Source organism: Thamnophis sirtalis, unplaced genomic scaffold, assembly GCF_051295495.1.
Source record: "Thamnophis sirtalis isolate CommonGarterSnake01/CBP01778 unplaced genomic scaffold, rThaSir2_p1.2 scaffold_14, whole genome shotgun sequence".
Taxonomy (NCBI): Eukaryota; Metazoa; Chordata; class Lepidosauria; order Squamata; family Natricidae; genus Thamnophis; species Thamnophis sirtalis.
The window spans coordinates 7,733,773-7,753,818 of NW_028261394.1; the positions used below are offsets into that span (position 1 = coordinate 7,733,773).

General features: G+C 46.2%; 2 protein-coding genes across 4 annotated transcripts; both read right to left on the reverse strand.

Annotated features, from left to right (window-relative positions):
- Positions 1-2,504: 2,504 nt before the first annotated feature.
- LOC106556433 (melanin-concentrating hormone receptor 1) lies at positions 2,505-6,328 on the reverse strand. The gene is made up of 2 exons (XM_087729128.1): positions 5,735-6,328; positions 2,505-3,818 (listed from the first exon to the last, which is right to left on the reverse strand). Exons 1-2 carry the CDS (start codon positions 5,817-5,819, stop codon positions 2,827-2,829), a joined length of 1,077 nt encoding a protein of 358 aa, XP_087585254.1. The 5' UTR covers positions 5,820-6,328; the 3' UTR covers positions 2,505-2,826.
- Positions 6,329-7,644: 1,316 nt separating this feature from the next.
- On the reverse strand, positions 7,645-18,636 carry LDAF1 (lipid droplet assembly factor 1). 3 transcript variants are annotated; one of them, XM_087729130.1, is made up of 5 exons: positions 18,502-18,636; positions 14,417-14,542; positions 11,692-11,860; positions 11,147-11,285; positions 7,645-8,368 (listed from the first exon to the last, which is right to left on the reverse strand). In XM_087729130.1, exons 2-5 carry the CDS (start codon positions 14,486-14,488, stop codon positions 8,278-8,280), a joined length of 471 nt encoding a protein of 156 aa, XP_087585256.1. In that variant the 5' UTR covers positions 14,489-14,542; positions 18,502-18,636; the 3' UTR covers positions 7,645-8,277. The 3 variants fall into 3 exon arrangements, with proteins under 3 accessions (XP_087585256.1, XP_087585255.1, XP_013907657.2); XM_087729129.1 differs by having other exon boundaries at positions 18,440-18,607; XM_014052182.2 differs by having other exon boundaries at positions 18,400-18,606.
- Positions 18,637-20,046: the final 1,410 nt, after the last annotated feature.

The following is a 20,046-nucleotide window of genomic DNA, read 5'->3' on the forward strand; positions in this document are numbered from 1 at the left end:
TCTGGAGCTTACAATGAGGGATTGGAGTGATCTTAGGCCTCGGGGGAATTTTCCCCGCGCTCTCGCTGCTTTGTGCTTCTGCATAATTTGGTGGATCAGTTGCTTCTCAGCACTCCTATTTTCTCACCCAGCAGGCAAGGAATTTCTTTCTCCGCAGACAATATGATTTTTAAGTGACCTCATCGTAAGGAATGCACCCATTTACTCTTAGGGCCCCGGATCGTTGCTTAGAAATGCCTCGTATCTAAAATAGAAAATGATCCCGCATTTTTGTAGGTGTCCATCTTGCTCCTCTCCTCTCTGCTGTCTGGAATGCAGCTCCTGTCGCATCCTTTGCGAGCTAAAACTGACTCGTGTCGGGTGCAAAATCTTGAGCTCATCCTCATCTTTCCCAGTTCCCTCTATTCAAGGAACCGCTTTACTGATGTAATATTTGTAGCTCAGGGATGAACTGTAGAATCCTTGGTGCTTGTTGGTTTTCTAGCAGGCGTTTCATGACCCAACTAGGTAACATCCTCAGTGCTATGTGTAGGGTTGGTGGAAAAGAGGACGGAGGGGGAGACTGAGGGGGTTCTTGGTGCTCTCTGAGCTTGGTGGTTTTCTTGCAGACGTTTCATTACCAAACTTGGCAACCCCATCAGTGCTGTGATGTTCCTTAGCTTGGTAATGAAATGTTTGCAAGATAAATCACCAAGCTCAGAGAGCACCAAAATACATTTACTAGATCAATTTCCAGCAAAAGATGATACTGGGGGTCAAATCTAAACCAATGGAAATTGGATCCAACAATTTTTGGTGATGGTGGTTGTTCAGTGAATCGTGGTCATTAAACAAATCTACCTTCCTACAATGAAAGGAGGCTAGAAGGAGAGTTAAAATAGGTGTGAACTGGCTGTTTTGCCACCACAGCAATAACAATTTCTCTAAAAGAAAGATTCTCTTTATTCAAGACTGTGGACTAGAAGGAGAGTTAAAATAGGTGTGAACTAGCTGTTTTGCCACCACAGCAATCCATTTCTCTAAAAGAAAGATTCTCTTTATTCAAGGCTTTGGACTGTGCAATACAGTTCACAAACACATAAGGTCAAAACTCCAGGCGAAAAACTAAACCGAAACACAAAATAAAGCAATACTGTTATTTGCAATTTAATCAGCATAGGCATGTCCATACACAACATCAGATGGAGTTAAACTGAATTGAAATGAGAATATCAAGCAACATCTCTGATCAATGTTTTTATGGGTCTTGTCCCAAAATGATTTGTGCCTCACCACCAATAATATGGGTAAAATTAAAGGTTCTTCCTCGCACATGCTAGTCATTCCCGGCTCAAGGGGGCAGTGCTCCTCTCTGTTTCAAAGCCGAAGAGCCAGCACTGTCTGAAGACGTCTCCGTGGTCATGTGGCTGGCATGACTCAATGCTGAAGGCGCACAGAATACTCTTTCCTTCCCACCAAAGCTGGTTCCTATTTTTCTACTTGCATTTTGTACATGCTTTCGAACTGCTATGTTGGCAGAAGCTGGGACAAGTCACGGGAGCTCACTCCGTTATGCGGCGCTAGGGATTCGAACCGCCAAACTGCCGATCTTTCTGATCGACAAGCTTGGTGTCCTAGCCACTGAGCCACCACGCAGGGGTGCGGATATCATTTAAAATGTTTCTTGATTGATCAATTTGGAGTGTTTGGAGAATCTCAATACTTAAAAAATAGCAATAGCAATAGCAATAGCAGTTAGACTTATATACCGCTTCATAGGGCTTTCAGCCCTCTCTAAGCGGTTTACAGAGTCAGCATATTGCCCCCACAGTCTGGGTCCTCATTTCACCCACCTCGAAAGGATGGAAGGCTGAGTCAACCTTGAGCCGGTGAGATTAGAACCGCTGAACTGCAGATAGCAGTCAGCTGAAGTGGCCTGCAGTACTGCACCCTAACCACTGCACCTCGCAGACAATGTCCATGACTCCTTCAGCTGCCTTTGATTTGTTTATTTTTGTTTATTTTAGTGTTGGATCCCCCCCCCACAAAATAATTGGCCACTTTTATGATGTATGGACTTCAACTACCAGAATTCCACAGCCAGTATACTTAAAAGTCCACACCTATTAAAGCTGCCAGATTTGCAAAACAATGGTTTATTTAATGACCCTGCTCCTGCAGTTTAAGCCATGGGTCAGTTTACAAAGGCCCCAGTTCTCAAAAATGGTGGATGAGCATGTATCATCTCCACTTAGCCACCCCATAATCCCTTGCAGGGTGGAGTCTGGGCAACTGAATGGAGCTGGGTGTTTACTGGCCGGATGCTCTTCCTATTGCCAATGCGGAGTTCTATTCAGCAGATCTATTCTCAATGGGCCCAGAAAGAGAAATATCTGCCTCTCTACCTAGGATCGAACTCACAGACTCCTGATGAAATAAATGAAGGTTTGAAGGTTTATTTTATTTATATGCTGCTCTATTCCCCGAGGGACTCAGGGCGGCTCACAAACCCAAGTGGGGGGGGGGGGGGAAAGGTAAACACAAAAAAACTACAACAGAAAAGGTACAAGGGAATTTAAAAAACAACCAACAGTCACACGATTCGAGAGGGGAAGGGAACTCATCAACCCCAGGCCTGCCGACACAGCCAGGTTTTAACGGCTTTTCGGAAAGCCTGGAGAGAGGTGAGGGTCCGAATCTCTGCGGGGAGTTCGTTCCAAAGGGCCAGAGCAGCCACAGAGAAGGCCCTCCCCCGGGTAAGTAGCCAGATGACATTGGCCAGTAGATGGAATTCAGAGGAGGCCTAATCTGTGGGATCTAATGGGCCTTAAATCCATTTGTCATCTCTTATCTGGCCAAGACAGAGACCAAATGTAGCAAAGGCTGCCCAGATTCACTGGGGTCTCCAGGGCCGCTTTTGACCTGATGTTGGAAAAGACCCTCCACATCTGCAGGTTGGTCGGACACCGTGATTCTCCGACGGAAGTTCTGCCCCAGCAAGATGTAGATGAAAGGGTTAAGGCAGCTGCTGGCATAACCCAGGCTGATGGCCACATTGTAGGCGTAGTAGAAGGGCAAGGTGGGCTCGACGGCCAGTTGGACGAGCTGTAGGGCGTGGAAGGGAGCCCAACACAAGAAGAAGGCCAGGCAGATGGCGATGGCGATGCGCGTCACTCGTTTGATCCGGAGCTGGGTGCCTCTTTGCCTGGTCAGGGCTTCAGAAGACCTGGCCATCTTCAGGAGGATTCTCTGGTAGGCCACAGTGATGACCGTGAAGGGGATGGCGAACGCGAGGAAGAACTGGTAGAGGGTATACCAGTAGATGTCCCTCTGGGGATCCGGCAGACGTATCCCGCAGCCCAGGAGCTCACCTGGCAAGGGAATGAGCTGGGCGTACATCCAGACGGGCGTGATGCTGAGAAAGGAGAGGGCCCAGAGGAGGCAGATGGCCGCGATCGCCATAGAGGGCTTCCTGAAGCGGGTGGAGGAGAAAGGATAGACGGTCGCCAAGTAGCGGTCGATGGACATGGCGGTGAGGATGTAAGTGCTGGTGAACTGGCTGTTGGCATCCAAAGCAGTGATGATGGTACACATGGTCCCTCCGAATTTCCAGCTCCCTTGGCCCAAGAGCTGGTGGATGAGGAAGGGCATCCCCAGGAGGAAGAGGAGGTCCACCAAGGAAAGATTGACGATGAAGATATCGGGCACGGTGCTGCTGGGGCTGGATTTCTTCAAGACGGCGCAGATCACCAGGCTGTTGCCAACGACGCCCACCAGGCAGATGATACCAAAGAGGGTGGACATGATAACGGTCGAATAGCTCGTGGAGCCAAGGTCGCCTGTGAAGGAAGAGGAGAGAAAGAGGGGACTTGAAGTGCCACGTTCAAGAATCCTCAGCTGAAAGCTGGATCACCAGAGCTTGAGATGACCACCGATGGTCCCAGATCAGATTCCTGGAACTTTGGAGCTACCATTCCATGTCCAGATCATCACAAGAGAGTGAAAGCATCACAGTGTCAGGCCGGCAGCCATATTTGCTTGCGGATCTCAGGTCTGCCACACTTTCCGTTATTCTACTATGCATTTTCTATTGTGGGAAAATGGGAGGTGGGGATTGTACGGAGTTAGATGAGAGGTAGCCATAACACAATTCTTTCTAGAAAGCCAAGGTCATCTTTTGTCTTTGCACCTGGCCAGAATTGGATGGGTGGAAAGCTGCCAGCGTGGCAGTGGGAGATTGGACCTTGTGATGGGACTTGTGGGTGTGGGGGGGCAAGACCTTGAACTTTCAACTAGGTGGGGAAAACCGGGAAGCTTTCAGATTCGGGTTTTCCCAGATGTGCCAAGATGGCTCTCTTAATAAATTGGAACTTTGAGCAATACTTTGCCTTGGACTCTGATTTAATTTTGGATGCTATTTGGAACCCTGACATACGGAGGACAGAAGGAAAGGAGGGACATGATTGAAACCTTTAACTACGTTAAGAGAGTGAATAAGGTTTTAAAACAAGGATCTCCAAACTTGGCAACTTTATGACTTGTGGACTTCAACTATAAAAATGGCTGACTAAGGAATGCTGGGAGTTGAAGTCTTTGGACCCAGAATTCCTCAGTATAAAATTTAAGGAATTGTGAGCAAAACATGCATGGTGTTTTCTAATTATTCGCTTGGAATTCTGGGAGTTGAACTCCACAGGTCATAAAGGAGGGGGGAGAGGGTCATTATTATATCCTATTTTGGAGCAGAGCTCTGAAGACCCCCATTGATTTCGAGATACTTAAATCCAATCTCCCCTTTGAAGCCAAACTCCATAGCTGCTGCCTTTTGGTCTAAAGGAGCTTTCTGTGCGTGCCCAGAAACTCTTTTCCATTGGCTTTCAACCGCCCGCTCCATCAGTTTGACTTCTTTTGATGCTTAAGGGAGATCAGATGCTTTCGGTCCAGGGATCACCTTGAATTCAATTGCACCAACCGGCTAGATCAAAGGACCAAGCAGGATAATTCCTGAGCCAAGGTGGCACAGTGGTTAAAGTGCAGTACTGCAGCCACTTCAGCTGACTGCTAGCTGCAGTTCGGCGGTTCAAATCTCACCGGCTCAAGGTCGACTCAGCCTTCCATCCTTCCGAGGTGGGTAAAATGAGGACCCGGATTGTTGTTGGGGGCGATATGCTGACTCTGTAAACCACTTAGAGAGGGCTGAAAGCCCTATGAAGCGGTATATAAGTCTAACTATTGCTACTATTGCTAATTCTGCAATAGCCAGACAGGCATCCAATTCTCCACATTACAAGGACAAGCAAGCATTTATCTTGGTTGGGTTTGAAAAGCAGATTAAACGGAAACCAAATCGGAGTTTGCCTAAGGCTAACGTGCAAACCTCATCGATGCTGGTTTAGTCAACAAGGGGGAAAGCCAACGATTACCTTAGCTGGATAGATGAAGTCTTTCACCCCCCGATTTTGCCTGTAATACACAAACACACAGAGCCACAACATCTTGGGCATTTAACAAACGTGAAAACGAACACAATCTGTGCAGCCAAAGGAAATCACCAGGATCAATTGAATCACCAAAACCCACCACCTTTTGAGATATTTTCCCTAACTGGCTATAAAACACATTTCTGGGCTAGTTTCTATCTTTTATCTCCCTCTCATCCTTCCCTTTCAGGTTTAAGGATCAGAGAAAGTTTGGGATCAACCCCATCCTTTCTTCCTTTTCCCTGATTCCCCTGCATTTTTCTGCTTCAGCTTACCGTCGGGAGGGAAGCCTGGTCCCAGCTGTGAGATGTTTAGAACGGAATCAGAATCATTTGAGGTCTGGTTGGCTTGGAAATCCATTCTTGGAGGGAGCGTAGGAAAGCAGTTAGATCCCCGGGCTGGTAGGGAAGAGGCTAAGGTGGGATCATGTGGCGATGGATTCCCCAGGAGATGCTCTCTCTCTCTCTTTCATGCCTTCCACATTTTTTTTTCTGATTCTCTGAGACGAGCAGTGTTGCTTGTGGCAGGAAAGGAGAAACGCACAGACTCTCTCTCGACTTGGCTCGCTTTCGTGCGCTGCCTTCTGCACGCACCAATGCCAGCCCATTTTTGTGCATTTTTGGGGAGGACTTTTAGCTTGGAAACGAGGATGTGAGCCATGGGGTTTAAGCCCATGTCTATCGTAAACCTGGAGGGGGGTGAGCTGCAGGCATGATCCAGGGCCAACCAAACCCTGGTTTAACGAGTTATCCCCAGGATACTTTTTAAAGAGTGGTTGGTTGAATGAAGCCAGCAAAACAAATGAGCTGGAAATTAGCCAGGCATATTTTACTAGAGGGTATTGTGTAAATTGGGAGGAGGGGTGTGTGTGGGCACCCCTCCTCCCAATTTTGCCCCAACTGGGCAAAAAGGGGTTGGGAAGCTGCCCCACCCCCCAGGGTCTTTCTTCCTCTTTGTGGGGTGGTTGCGTGACGAGTCTTCCAGCTAATGGGATCAAATAGGGGAGGTTTAAGAAAGCTTATCCTGTAGAGCCGAGTTGCTTCCTGCTGCTCGCAAGCCCGTGATTGCATTCAGAAGGTACACAGAGCACAAACGACATCACAGTGTGGCTTTTGTCGGTTGTGCGTGTTAAATTGGCTATTTTCCTTTTGAAGTTGGCACTGCTGGAGTGTGATTTGTCAAGAGTGGGCTACAGACATCGCTCAGTAGGGCTAAAGGGCAAATTGAAGAGTGCAGTCCTAATTTCCATTCATTTATTCTGTCACCCGTTTTCTTTCGCTCCCTCCTAACCTCACACTCTGTCAATTCCCAGAATTCAATGGTTGTCCTAAGTGGAGGACTACCTGCATATGGGTGGGGAAAATGTGGCTATGGCCATCTTTAAGCTTGGCCTTTGGATAGATTCTTATCCAAATATCCAGCTTGTGTGTATCCAGAATCTCCCAGGGAGAGATTTAATCCAGAATACGGGTGGGAAAATCCTATGATTTAGCTCTACTCTAGGGGTACAAAAGTAATGCTAAAAGGTGGCATGTCCATTATACTTTTTGTATTTCTACACAAAGTCCCTGTTTGCCGAACAATCTGCATTTAGCTAAATTCACACAACACGCTAAGCCCAAAATAACTGAATTATTGCTTAGCCCTTAAAATCACCGTCTGAGGCTCTGGATCACACACCCCTAATGAAGTCTCAGGGCCAGAAATGTAGGACCTCTGAAAGTTGCCATCTTAGTTTTTAATTTAATAAAAGAGGCAAATGATTAAAAGTATACCTAGTCAATCCAGCCTGTATTCAATTGTCATCAAAAGAGAAATGGAACCAAACTGAAATTCTATTTAATTTTTGACATTCTCCACTTGGCAGCTTTCTGGAATAGGTTGTCACTACAAGAATGTGATGTAGCTCTCAGGCAAGAAAGAAGAAAGAAAGAAAGAAAGAGAGAGAAAGAGAAAGAAAGAGAAAGAGAGAAAGAGAAAGAAAAAGAGAGAGAGAAAAAGAAAGAGAAAGAGAGAGAGAAAGAGAAAGAAAAATTAGATTAGATAGATTAGATAGATAGATAAAGAAAGAGAAAGAGAGAAAGAGAGAAAGAAAAAAAAAGCGAGAAAGAGGGCTAAAGATGAAGTGCCAGGGCTTCACACATTCACACCGTTGTTGCAAACGGAGAAATGGGACAGAGACAGCTTGGATGAAAAGTAACCGTTTAGTGTATATCTGATGGCAGCTTTAGCAATGAAGCAGAAGAAAATACTTTAAAAAAATTTGACAAATGAAAATATTCAAACTAGAACCAACCAGCTTTCTGCAAAGCTGCTAAATACAACAACAACAACAACAACAACAACAAAATGGTAAAACACAATCCCCCAATACCCTAGAGACAAAGAATAAAAAATGTTTGACCTAGCCCTAACCGAAACGCAAATATGAAGAGATGCACCAGCTTTAATTCGGGGTCTCTGTCACCACCTATATTTCTATTCTGTTTGCAGTCAGGCTTAAAGAGATTCCCCTGTCCCGCTTCTCATGTTAAAATCGACCCTGTTGTTGGGTCCTGGGCTCCAGGAACATCCATGCGTGAAAGTCCTGGCTAAAAGCTGCCGAGAAGGTCTCGGAAATAATTGGCGCGAGGGCTTGGCTATCTCCCTGGCAGCCTCTGGAGAAATCCCTCTCTGATTCCCGTCATAAGGAGCTGAACCCTGATCCTCTCGGCGGGTAAACAATTCTACAGAATACAGTAACAACGATGTTTTTCCCAGCTACATTTTTTCTTTAAGTGCCACTGCTGGAGACATTTTGAGCCGCTATCCAATTTATTCACTCCTTGTTAGTCGTTTCTGGTTCCTCGTCAAAAAGGTTCTTGGAGACAAAACCGCTTCCGTTCCGAATCTCCCTCTTCGACAGGCTCCTGAGAGAGAGAGAGACAGACAGACAGACAGAGAGAAAGAGAGACAGACAGACAGAGAAAGACACACACACACAGATACAGAGAGAGACAGAGACAGAGAGACAGACACGGAGAGAGAGAGACAGAGAGAGACAGACATGGAGAGAGAGACAGAGACAGAGAGACAGACAGATACACACACACACACAGACAGAGAGACAGATACAGAAAGACAGAGATATAGAAAGATAGAAAGAGATAGAGGCAGAGAGAGAGAGACACACATACACACAGACAGACAGACAGAAACAGAGAGAGACAGAGAGAGAGACAGACATGGAGAAAGAGAGAGACAGAGAGAGAGAGAGAGAGAGAGACAGAGAGACACACAGACACAGAGTCAGAGAGACAGATACAGAAAGACAGAAAGAGATAGACAGAGACAGACACACAGAGAGAGAGAAACAGAGAGAGAGAGACACGGAGAGAGAGAGAGAGAGAGAGACATGGAGAGAGAGACAGACAGAGAGACAGACACACACAGAGACAGAGAGACAGATACAGAAAGACAGAGAGATACAGAAAGACAAAGAGATAGACAGAGGCAGAGAAAGACACACACACACATACACACAGACAGAGAGAAACAGAGAGAGAGACAGACATGGAGACAGACAGAGACAGAGAGAGAGACAGAGAGACACACAGACACAGAGTCAGAGAGACAGATACAGAAAGACAGAAAGAGATAGACAGAGACAGACACAGAGCGAGAGAGAGAGAGAGAGGGAGAGAAAGAAAGGGATCAAGATCGCAGCTTTCACGGGTGACATCTCATTAGCGAACAGGGCGGCTATTCAAAATTTCAGAATATTCATGAGTATGTGACCTTGTTTCCAGAGCTATTTGGAAGGAAAACCGAAGGCCCTTCCTTCCACCCTGAAGTTTTTAAAAATGCTGGCACGTCTTTTTCTAGATGGGTTTGCAGGTTGCGTTATTTTGTTTAGCATCAATGGGCAATTTGTTGTTTAGGCTGATTGTCGGTTCCAGCAGAAACTCTTTTAACTTTGCCAGGGTAATAGCTTTATTGTGCCGATGCATGGCACATTCAACGAAGGGGAATCCACATGTAAAATCTGGTGAAATACAAATTAATCACAGAGGTTGGGTCTTAGACCACAAGCGGAATATAATTTTTGAGGTTGTGGACGTGTGGGATGTGAATGGCTGCAAATGAGAGTCGATATTGGTCTGTGGGAAGGATGGAGGCCATGCGGCAATTACATCTTAAGTGGAAATAGCCTAGAGAAAGGGATAAAATAGGCTATAGCAGAGGCATAAAAAATATAGACTGTGACTCTTCAAAATCTTGGGGAAAGTGGGCCGTTGCTGCCACTGAGAGCTTAGGGACTGGATACAGCCTGGAGGGGAATACATGAATCACAAAGTGCACTTTATTTTTCCTTGAATTTACCCTGCCAAGCCAGTGACTGGGGTAAGAAATGGTGCCAAGAGCCAAGGTGGCGCAGTGGTTAAATGCAGCACTGCAGGCTACTTCAGCTGACTGCAGTTCTGCAGTTCGGCAGTTCAAATCTCACCGGCTCAGGGTTGACTCAGCCTTCCATCCTTCCGAGGTGGGTAAAATGAGGACCCGGATTGTTGTTGGGGGCAATATGTTGACTCTGTAAACCGCTTAGAGAGGGCTGAAAGCCCTATGAAGTGGTATATAAGTCTAACTGCTATTGCTATTGCTATTGCTATTGTGCGACTGTGGTTTGTCAAATGAGTCACGTCTGGTTGGAAGCGCAAGATAAATTTATTATAAAACCTGGTCTGTGAACTATACAAAGTCAAGGAGAACATTAATATGCCTTAGAGCAGGGGTATCAAACTTGGATTTCATTGAGGGCTGCATCAAGGTTGCGTTTGGCCTGGGGGGGGGGCTGTGGCCAGCTCAACATCACTTGTCTCGGGGACACCTGTGGTGGCCAAGTGCTAAGGCAGGACTTCCCTCAGACCCTCCCTCTCATTATAACCTTCCTTCCTTCTTTGCTCTCTTCCTTCTTTGTCTTTTCTCTTCTCCTTTTCTGTCCCTTCTTCCATGCTCAAATGCAAAAGGGGAAACATTTCTCCTTTTGCTTTGTTTTTAATTTGTTTTGCTAGCCCTCTGCCAGCGAAAAGGGAGCTCTGTTTTGGCTGGCAGAGGCACCACGGGCCAGTCCTTTTCTGCCTCCAGATCCGCGGGCCAGATCCAAGCACCCCGTGGGCTGGATTCGGCCCACTGGCCTTGAATCTGACACCCCTGCCTTCTAGGGAAGCTGGTTTCTGAGGCTTTTGAACCATAATTCAAAATTTAACTGTAGGCATGAGCTGGGCCATTCATTACAGCTTGCTCACAACCCTACAGTTGTGTTGGAACTAGATTTCCTGCCAAACATTTGCATGACTCCCGTTTGAAGGGTAGTCAAGGCAGCAAATGTGGGCCGGGTCCGTCTGGCGTGAAGAATCAGGACCTCACGTTAAGTTCCAGTTCAGAGGATTTATTGCTCAAGCCTAGGACAAGAATCCAGTCCAGTAATTGTCAACATTAAATTGATGCTTGATAAGAGTTAACAGAATTCAAGGGGGGGGGGGGGCTGGGCTTGGAGCATTGATGGACGCATAAGGATTCTAGGCTATGTCCTCTCTTGACTCCACCTCCAAGCTCTGCCTGTTCGTCTTCCTACATAATCCTGTGGTTTGTGGCTGCTCTGGAACAATTTATGGAGTATAATTTATTATCAGACCTGAGGTACTTACTCTTGAACGGGCCAGTAGCTGAGCAGGGCTGTAAGAGACAGGTAACAAATGCTCAGCATTCCGGAAACCAGCAGCGACAGCAAGCCCAGCCCACCGAGAATGCAAAGCAAGGTGACGCCACCTAAGGATATTACGAAACCTAGGAGGGAGGAGATGCAATTAGCCTTATGGTTTCTCTAGGGAATTCTCTTTACTGCATCATTGTCAATAGATGGCAGCAACTAGCAAATTTATGGCTGCTCAGCAAACTTAGGGCTGGTTAGTTCTTGTCCAGGAGGCCCTAAGATATCTTAGGGTAGTAGGCTAGATTAGGGAGAGTGAATAAAATCCTGTAAAGAGGCAACGAAGACTTACTTCTGCACTGTTGCCAAGGAAACAGGCCTCCTGCCATTAAACTTCAAGCAAGTTTAACTTTATTTATTGTCATCGGGTAGCCTCGGATGACGAGCACGTTGAAAGCTCTAAATTCCTTTCAAAGGCTGCAGCTGTCTCCAGAGAGGCGCGTCGTCGTCATCCCAACCCCATTTCCCCAAAGGCGTGAATACCTTCCATGACGATCACTCCGATGCACGCCAGGACCGTGGTGGTGACGACAAAAGCCAGGAAGAACGCAATGGGGACGGCCGAGGCCGCAATAAATACCATCAGGGAGAGGGCGACGAAAGGGTGATCATCTAAATACTGGCCAACTCTGGAGTTCATGAAAGCAACCACCTGGGATGTAGAGGGAACAAAAGGGAAATGTTTTTGAAGGTGTGGGGGGGTTTATTCTGAGAAGCGAAACTATTTCAAGAGGAAATCATTGAATTAAGGCGAGCTTAACACAGGGTGTCCTCAGCCTACGGCCACAATTGGGCCCAAAAATTTATGTTGCTAAGTAAGGCAGATATTCTTCAGCTTCTACTTCAGTTTCAACCGCAATAATACAAGAGCACATAACAGATACAAAATCAAGGTAAACCGTTCCAAACTCGATTGCAGAAAATACGACTTCAGCAACAGAGTGGTCAATGCCTGGAATGCTCTACCTGACTCCGTTGTTACATCCTCAACCCCCCCCCACAGCTTCAACCTCAAACTGTCTGGACCTCACCCCATTCCTAAGAGGTCCGTAAAGGGGGTGTGCATAAGCACACCAGCGTGCCTACCGTCCCTGTCCTACTCTCCCCATTTATTTGTATTTATGTCCGTGTTTATACCTACACCTGTTATCTTGTACATGTTTGCCAAACTAAATAAATAAAATAAATGTTAAGTGAGTTTTGCTCCATTTTCTTGCCATAGTTGTTAAGCGAATTACTGCAGTTGATAAGTGAATTATCCAGTCATTAAGCAAATCTGGATTCCCCATTGATTCGGCTTGTCGTAATCCAACTGGGAAGGTTGCAAATGAGGATCATGCGACTATAAATACAGGCCAACGGCCACATGTTCAAATTTTGATCAAGTGAAAATGGGAATGCTGCCACGGTCGTAAGTATGAAAACCACTTTTTCAGTGCCATTGTAACTTTGATCGGTCATTAAGCAAATGGTTTTAAAATTGAGGACTACTACTTCGCTGTTGAAGTGTGACTCTACTTAGTTATGAACCTGTCTTGAATTTATGACAAAAGCCCTGAATATCAGGATGAAATCATCTCCCCTAAATATCCAGGGCATGCAATTATAGTCACAAAGTTAAAATTCATTTCGAATTGTTCAGAGATTCAACTGCCTTAGCAAAAAAAGAAAGAGAAGAAAAGGGGGTGGGGTGGGGGGGCTTTAGAGTCCTTGGTGCTCTCTGAGCTTGAAAAAGTTTTGTTACTCAACTAGGCAGAATCATTAGAGTTTGTTTTGAGGTCTTGTTATAAATAAATAGAGATATAAACCAATATAAAGCTGCACTGTTAGTCAGAGGCTGCTTGCAAAAATACACGAAAACCTGGTTGCCTTAACTACGATTTACGGAAGTGTTTCGGTTAAAACAAAGCAGTGATTCATAAAGGCTTGATTGACAAACAAAGACTGTTTGGGTTCATATAGGTACAGAGGTAAATAAATCAGGGCGAAAGATGATGAAAGCGGAGATTGTTTATACTAAGGTAAATCTGACCACTGAGAGAGGTCAAAAAATTAACATGGCAGCCACAACTGCACAAGGATGCCCTGCTATTCTTCTCTGTCACTCTCACAAAAAAGGGGAGCCTTTGATGATGTAGTTGTAGTTATAGCCAAACATTTTTTTGCCACTTCCCCCCAAATAACCTTGGAAAGCTGTGTTCGCACAATCTAGTGCCACAGGTGGCGCACAGAGAGCCCGTTCTGCGGGCAGGCGAGCCATCACCCCAGCTCAGCTTCACCGCGTGTGTGTGCGTGCCTCCCGCCAGCAGGTTTTCGGGTCTCTGCCAGGATGCATGGCGGGTGGGGCGCATGCAGGAGACGTGTGAGCATGCGCGGGGTGAGCAGGTGTCATGTGCGCATGTGCAGGGGGCAGGGGGGATGTGCAAAGGGTGCGGTTTGCCCGCTGCAGCCCATTTTTGGTTTCAGGAGGCTGCAGGGTGGCCCACTAGGTGCAAAATGGGGCGCAGCTGTGGTGCTGCCCTATGGCCCATTTTTGCTCCCAGGAGGCTGCAGGGAGGCCTACTAGGCCCAAAACAGTGTGCAGGAGAGCATGGGGGTGTCACACACGCAGGTGCAGAGGGCAGGGCACCCATAATGCAATGTGTGTGTCACACACACATTGCATTATGGGTGCAATGTCATGCGCTTTCAGCATGTGACGACAAAAATATTACCTACCACTGACCTAGTCAGTGATATTTAAACACAATTATTATTATTGAACACAATTATTTAAACACCATCTGTTGCAGTTGCCCAATTGGCTGATCTTTAAAAGAGCCAAGGTGGCGCAGTGGTTAAAGTGCAGTACTGCAGGCCACTTCAGCTGACTGCTATCTGCAGTTCAGCGGTTCAAATCTCACCGGCTGAAGGTTGACTCAGCCTTCCATCCTTCCGAGGTGGGTGAAATGAGGACCCAGACTGTGGGGGCGATATGCTGACTCTGTAAACCGCTTAGAGAGGGCTGAAAGCCCTATGAAGCGGTATATAAGTCTAAGTGCTATTGCTATTTGCACTACCATAACCCAACTGGAAAGAAGGCGTGTAAGAGTGGATAATTCTCCTTCCCGGCCAATTTTTATTTAGACCTGCTCTTAGCTCAGTTTGCCTTTCTCCCTAAACAGAAGGAAGATGCCCCCCATAAGCTATAAAGTCCTCCGTAACTCACATGTGAGTTGCTATGTACCGTATCCATCATGGCCAGCCATCGTTTCTGGAGTTCCTTCACCTCTTTGGACATGGTGACGCTTTCAAGTTTAAAAACCAATCAAATCGCCTTTTCAAATCCTAAATCCTAGAAAGAGAATGAAAAAAAAGAAAGGAATATTTTGACTGCTGCGTTTACAATACAATAGCAGAGTTGGAAGGGACCTTGGAGGTCTTCTAGTCCAACCCCCTTCCTAGGCAGGAAACCCTATACCGTTTCAGACAAATGGTTATCTAACATCTTAAAGACTTCCAGTGTTGGGGCATTCACAACTTCTGGAGGCAACTTCTTTTCCACTAAATTAATTGTTTAGTCAGATCCCCAAATGTAAAGCAGACCGCACCTTAGTTTGTAGAGAGAGAAAATCTACTACAGGTAAACCATTCGTTTAGCGACCGTTTGAAGTTACAACGGCACTGAAAAAAAGCCATTTATGACATTTTTTTTTCATACTTATAAATTCATAGTCAGGCGATCAAAATTCAGATGTTGGCTTACGTTTATGACGGTTGCAGTGTCCTGGGGTCATGTGATTCCCCTTTTGCGACCTTCTGACAAGTAAAGTCAATGGGGTAACCAGGTTCACTTAACAATTGTGTTACTAACTTGTGGAGAAGATGGATTGATTATATTCAAAATAAATTATGGGACTAAGAAATTCCAGATAGCCTATGATTGAAGAAGCAAGGAATGACATAATTTGTTTAGGGTTAGCCTAACGAAAGAGGAGTTAAAGTACAAGTGAGGACGATGTTGAAGTTTTTTCAATTAAAAAAAAAACCAATTGTGTTACTAACTTAACAACTGCAGTGATTCACTTAACAACTGTGGCAGGAAAGGTTGTAAAATGAGGCAAAACTCATTTAACTGTCTCGCTTAGCCACATAGATTTGGGGTCTCAGCTGTTGGTTGTAAGTCAAGGACTATGTTTGTATGCAAACATTCTTGAATTATAAACTTTATGGTCCCTATTTTGCTAGGAAATGTACATTTTTAGAAACGGATAATTTCATTTTCCCCCCCTTAGTCCTTTTATTACAGCAGATTCCACATAGTTGCAGTTCCTACTAGAACCTTCAGAGTTGTATTGACAAACTCAAGGCTGTCTGTTTACTACAGCTTTACAATGTTTCCACCATGTATAAACTTCTGAAAGAGGAAAGCAAAAACAAATAAAAGTATTTGTTTAAAAACAACACACATCCTTTCCACATGAGATGCTCTGAGATCTTTGCTATCCAGAAACAAATATCCAAACTGTCCACTCCCACGCTGGATAGTAGGTACCCTGTTGAATGTCTGTCTGCCTGTCTTCTATAACACCCCCAGGTGCAAGACTGCATGCCAAAGCAGCTAGTTGGTCTTCAAAACCAGACTGTCCCGTGGAACCTCTGCCTGACTCTCTGGCCTCAGCAGGGCTGGGGTGGGGAGAAATGTGAGGAAAAAGCAGCCCAGTTGAACCTCTGCCTGATCATCCAGGCTAAGCAGGACCTGAGGAACAAGCAGGGAGGGGGGAATATTTCCCAGTGAACCTCTGCCTGACCCTCCACCCTGAACAGGGGCAAAAAAATGTCCTGTTGGATCTCTGCCTGATCCTCCAGCCTCAGCAGCACCTGAAAGGCACTCTAAGGAAAAGCCCTGCCCTGTTGAACCTCCGCCTGATCCTCCAGCCTCAGCAGCCCCTGAAAGGCACTCTAAGGAAAAGCCCTGCCCTGTTGAACCTCCGCCTGATCCTCCAGCCTCAGCAGCCCCTGAAAGGCACTCTAAGGAAAAGCCCTGCCCTGTTGAACCTCCGCCTGATCCTCCAGCCTCAGCAGCCCCTGAAAGGCACTCTAAGGAAAAGCCCTGCCCTGTTGAACCTCCGCCTGATCCTCCAGCCTCAGCAGCATTTGAAAGGCACTCTAAGGAAAAGCCCTGCCCTGTTGAACCTCTGCCTGATCCTCCAGCCTCAGCAGCACCTGAAAGGCACTCTGAGGAAAAGCCCTGGCCTGTTGAACCTCCGCCTGATCCTCCAGCCTCAGCAGCCCCTGAAAGGCACTCTAAGGAAAAGCCCTGCCCTGTTGAACCTCCGCCTGATCCTCCAGCCTCAGCAGCCCCTGAAAGGCACTCTGAGGAAAAGCCCTGCCCTGTTGAACCTCCGCCTGATCCTCCAGCCTCAGCAGCCCCTGAAAGGCACTCTAAGGAAAAGCCCTGCCCTGTTGAACCTCCGCCTGATCCTCCAGCCTCAGCAGCCCCTGAAAGGCACTCTGAGGAAAAGCCCTGCCCTGTTGAACCTCCGCCTGATCCTCCAGCCTCAGCAGCACCTGAAAGGCACTCTAAGGAAAAGCCCTGCCCTGTTGAACCTCTGCCTGATCCCCCAGCCTCAGCAGCCCCTGAAAGGCACTCTGAGGAAAAGCCCTGCCCTGTTGAACCTCCGCCTGATCCTCCAGCCTCAGCAGCCCCTGAAAGGCACTCTGAGGAAAAGCCCTGCCCTGTTGAACCTCTGCCTGATCCTCCAGCCTCAGCAGCCCCTGAAAGGCACTCTGAGGAAAAGCCCTGCCCTGTTGAACCTCCGCCTGATCCTCCAGCCTCAGCAGCCCCTGAAAGGCACTCTGAGGAAAAGCCCTGCCCTGTTGAACCTCCGCCTGATCCTCCAGCCTCAGCAGCATTTGAAAGGCACTCTAAGGAAAAGCCCTGCCCTGTTGAACCTCCGCCTGATCCTCCAGCCTCAGCAGCATTTGAAAGGCACTCTAAGGAAAAGCCCTGCCCTGTTGAACCTCCGCCTGATCCTCCAGCCTCAGCAGCATTTGAAAGGCACTAAGGAAAAGCCCTGCCCTGTTGAACCTCTGCCTGATCCCCCAGCCTCAGCAGCCCCTGAAAGGCACTCTGAGGAAAAGCCCTGCCCTGTTGAACCTCCGCCTGATCCTCCAGCCTCAGCAGCACCTGAAAGGCACTTTAAGGAAAAGCCCTGCCCTGTTGAACCTCCGCCTGATCCTCCAGCCTCAGCAGCATTTGAAAGGCACTCTAAGGAAAAGCCCTGCCCTGTTGAACCTCCGCCTGATCCTCCAGCCTCAGCAGCACCTGAAAGGCGCTCTAAGGAAAAGCCCTGCCCTGTTGAACCTCCGCCTGATCCTCCAGCCTCAGCAGCATTTGAAAGGCACTCTAAGGAAAAGCCCTGCCCTGTTGAACCTCCGCCTGATCCTCCAGCCTCAGCAGCACCTGAAAGGCACTCTAAGGAAAAGCCCTGCCCTGTTGAACCTCCGCCTGATCCTCCAGCCTCAGCAGCATTTGAAAGGCACTCTAAGGAAAAGCCCTGCCCTGTTGAACCTCCGCCTGATCCTCCAGCCTCAGCAGCACCTGAAAGGCACTTTAAGGAAAAGCCCTGCCCTGTTGAACCTCCGCCTGATCCTCCAGCCTCAGCAGCATTTGAAAGGCACTCTAAGGAAAAGCCCTGCCCTGTTGAACCTCTGCCTGACCATCAGCCAGGCAACGGGGAGCGGGAGGACTGTCCTGTCAGACTTCTGCCTGGCCCTTCAGTTTCAGCAGCACCTGAGGAGGAGCATGGGGGGAATGTCCTGTTGAACCTCTGCCTGGCCCTCCAGCCTCAGCAGAGGCAATGGGGAGGACTCTGTCCTGTCAGACTTCTGCCTGACCACCCTCAGCCTCAGCAGCCCCTGGAAGGCACTCTGAGGAAAAGCCCTGCCCTGTTGAACCTCCGCCTAACCATTAACATGGGGAGGGAGGGAGGGCTCTGTCCTGTCGGATCTCTGCCTGACCCTCAGCAGTCCCTGAAGGGCCGCGGCGAGGCTGGCTGCCCTGTTGAACATTCCCCCCCCCCCCAAAGCCCGAACCGGACCTCCGCCTGCGGAGCGGCCTCTCCGCCGCCTCCTCCTCCTCCTCCTCCTCCCCGGAGGGAAAGGCGAGGAAGCGGGCCGGGCTTGCCTCGCTGCCTCGGCCTCACGTACCTCCGCCGGGCCGCCCCAAAGAGGCCGAGCGCAGCGCCACCTCCTCGCCTCGCCTGCTGGGCCCTGCGGGGCGCTCCGGGGCCGCCTTCCCCTTCGCCTCACCCGGCCGCCCGTCAGTCAGTCAGTCGGCCTTTCCGAATTCGCTCTGCTGGCTTTCATGCCGGCAAGGAGGATCGGTCTCTCGGGAAAGGAGCCCGGCTCCTCCCTTGCAGGGCGCAGCTGTTGAAGCCGGCACGCAAAAAAGGGACGGTGGTTGACTCCCATGGTGGCTGGGCACGACGCCCGCCCGACGTTATGGGCCTTTTTCTATCATTGATAAAACGCCCTTATAGAAAGAGGAAGGCCCCGCTGGGCATCTGCCTCCAGTTGAGGCCTCCTTCTACTTCTTGACTGTTTACCTGTTTTATATTCACACTTATTCTTCTTTTCTCTCACATGCTTGACATACCTAAATAAATAAATTAAATAGATTGATTAAATAAATAATTTAAATAAATCAAATAAATAAATGAAATAAATTGATTAAATTGATTAAATAAATAACTTAAATAAAATTGATTAAATAAAATAAATAAAATAAATAACTTAAATAAGTTAAATAAGATAAATAAATTGATTAAATTAATTCAATAAATTGATTAAATTAAATAATAAAATAAAATAAAATTAACTGATTAAATAAATAAAATAAATTGATTAAATAAATAACTTAAATTGATTAAATAAATTAAATAAATGAATTAAATAAAATAAATAAAATAAAATAAATAAATTAAATAAATTAAATTAAATTAAATTAATTAATTAAATTAAATTAAATAAATTAAATTAAATTAAATTAAATTAAATTAAATTAAATTAAATTAATTAATTAAATTAAATTAAATTAAATTAAATAAATTAAATTAAATAAGCTAAATAAATTGATTAAATTGGTTAAATAAATAAATTACATTAAATTAATAAAATAAAATAAATAAATAAATTGATTAAATAAATTAAATAAATTGATTAAATTGATTAAATAAATTAAACAAACCGATTAAATAAATAAATAAATTAAATTGATTAAATAGATAAAATAAAATAATTAAATTGAAGTAATTAACTTAATAAAATTAATTAATTAAATTAATTACATTTTAAATGGATAAAAATAAGTTTTGCTCACCATATTACAAAAAGATGTGGAGACTCTAGAAAGAGTGCGGATTAGGGGACTGGAGGCTAAAACAAATGAAGAACAGTTGCAGGAATTTTGGGTATGTCTAGTTTAATAGAAAGAAGGACTAGGGGAGACATGATAGCAGTCTTCCAATATCTCAGGGGATGTCACAAAGAAGAGGGAGTCAAGCTATTCTCCAAAGCACCTGAAGGCAGGACAAGGAGCAATGGGTGGAAACTAATCAAGGAGAAAAGCAACCTAGGACTAAGGAGAAATTTCCTGACAGTTGAATAGAATAGAATAGAATAGAATAGAATAGAATAGAATAGAATAGAATTCTGTATTGGCCAAGTGTGATTGGACACACAAAGAATTTGTCTTTGGTGCAGATGCTCTCAATGTAAATAAAAAGACAAGATACATTCGTCAGGAATCATAAGGTATAACAGTTAATGATAGCCATAGGGTACAAATAAGCAATC

Coding starts and splice junctions, on each gene's coding strand:
- LDAF1 (XM_087729130.1), bottom strand. CDS start 14,488: ATGTCCAAAGAGGTGAAGGAACTCCAGAAACGATGGCTGGCCATGATG. Junction 11,286..11,691: donor CGGAGTGATCGTCATGGAAG/GTATTCACGCCT, acceptor CCTCCCTCCTAG/GTTTCGTAATATCCTTAGGT. Junction 8,369..11,146: donor AGCTACTGGCCCGTTCAAGA/GTAAGTACCTCA, acceptor TCTCTCTCTCAG/GAGCCTGTCGAAGAGGGAGA.
- LOC106556433 (XM_087729128.1), bottom strand. CDS start 5,819: ATGGATTTCCAAGCCAACCAGACCTCAAATGATTCTGATTCCGTTCTA. Junction 3,819..5,734: donor ACCAGGCTTCCCTCCCGACG/GTAAGCTGAAGC, acceptor CTTCCTTCACAG/GCGACCTTGGCTCCACGAGC.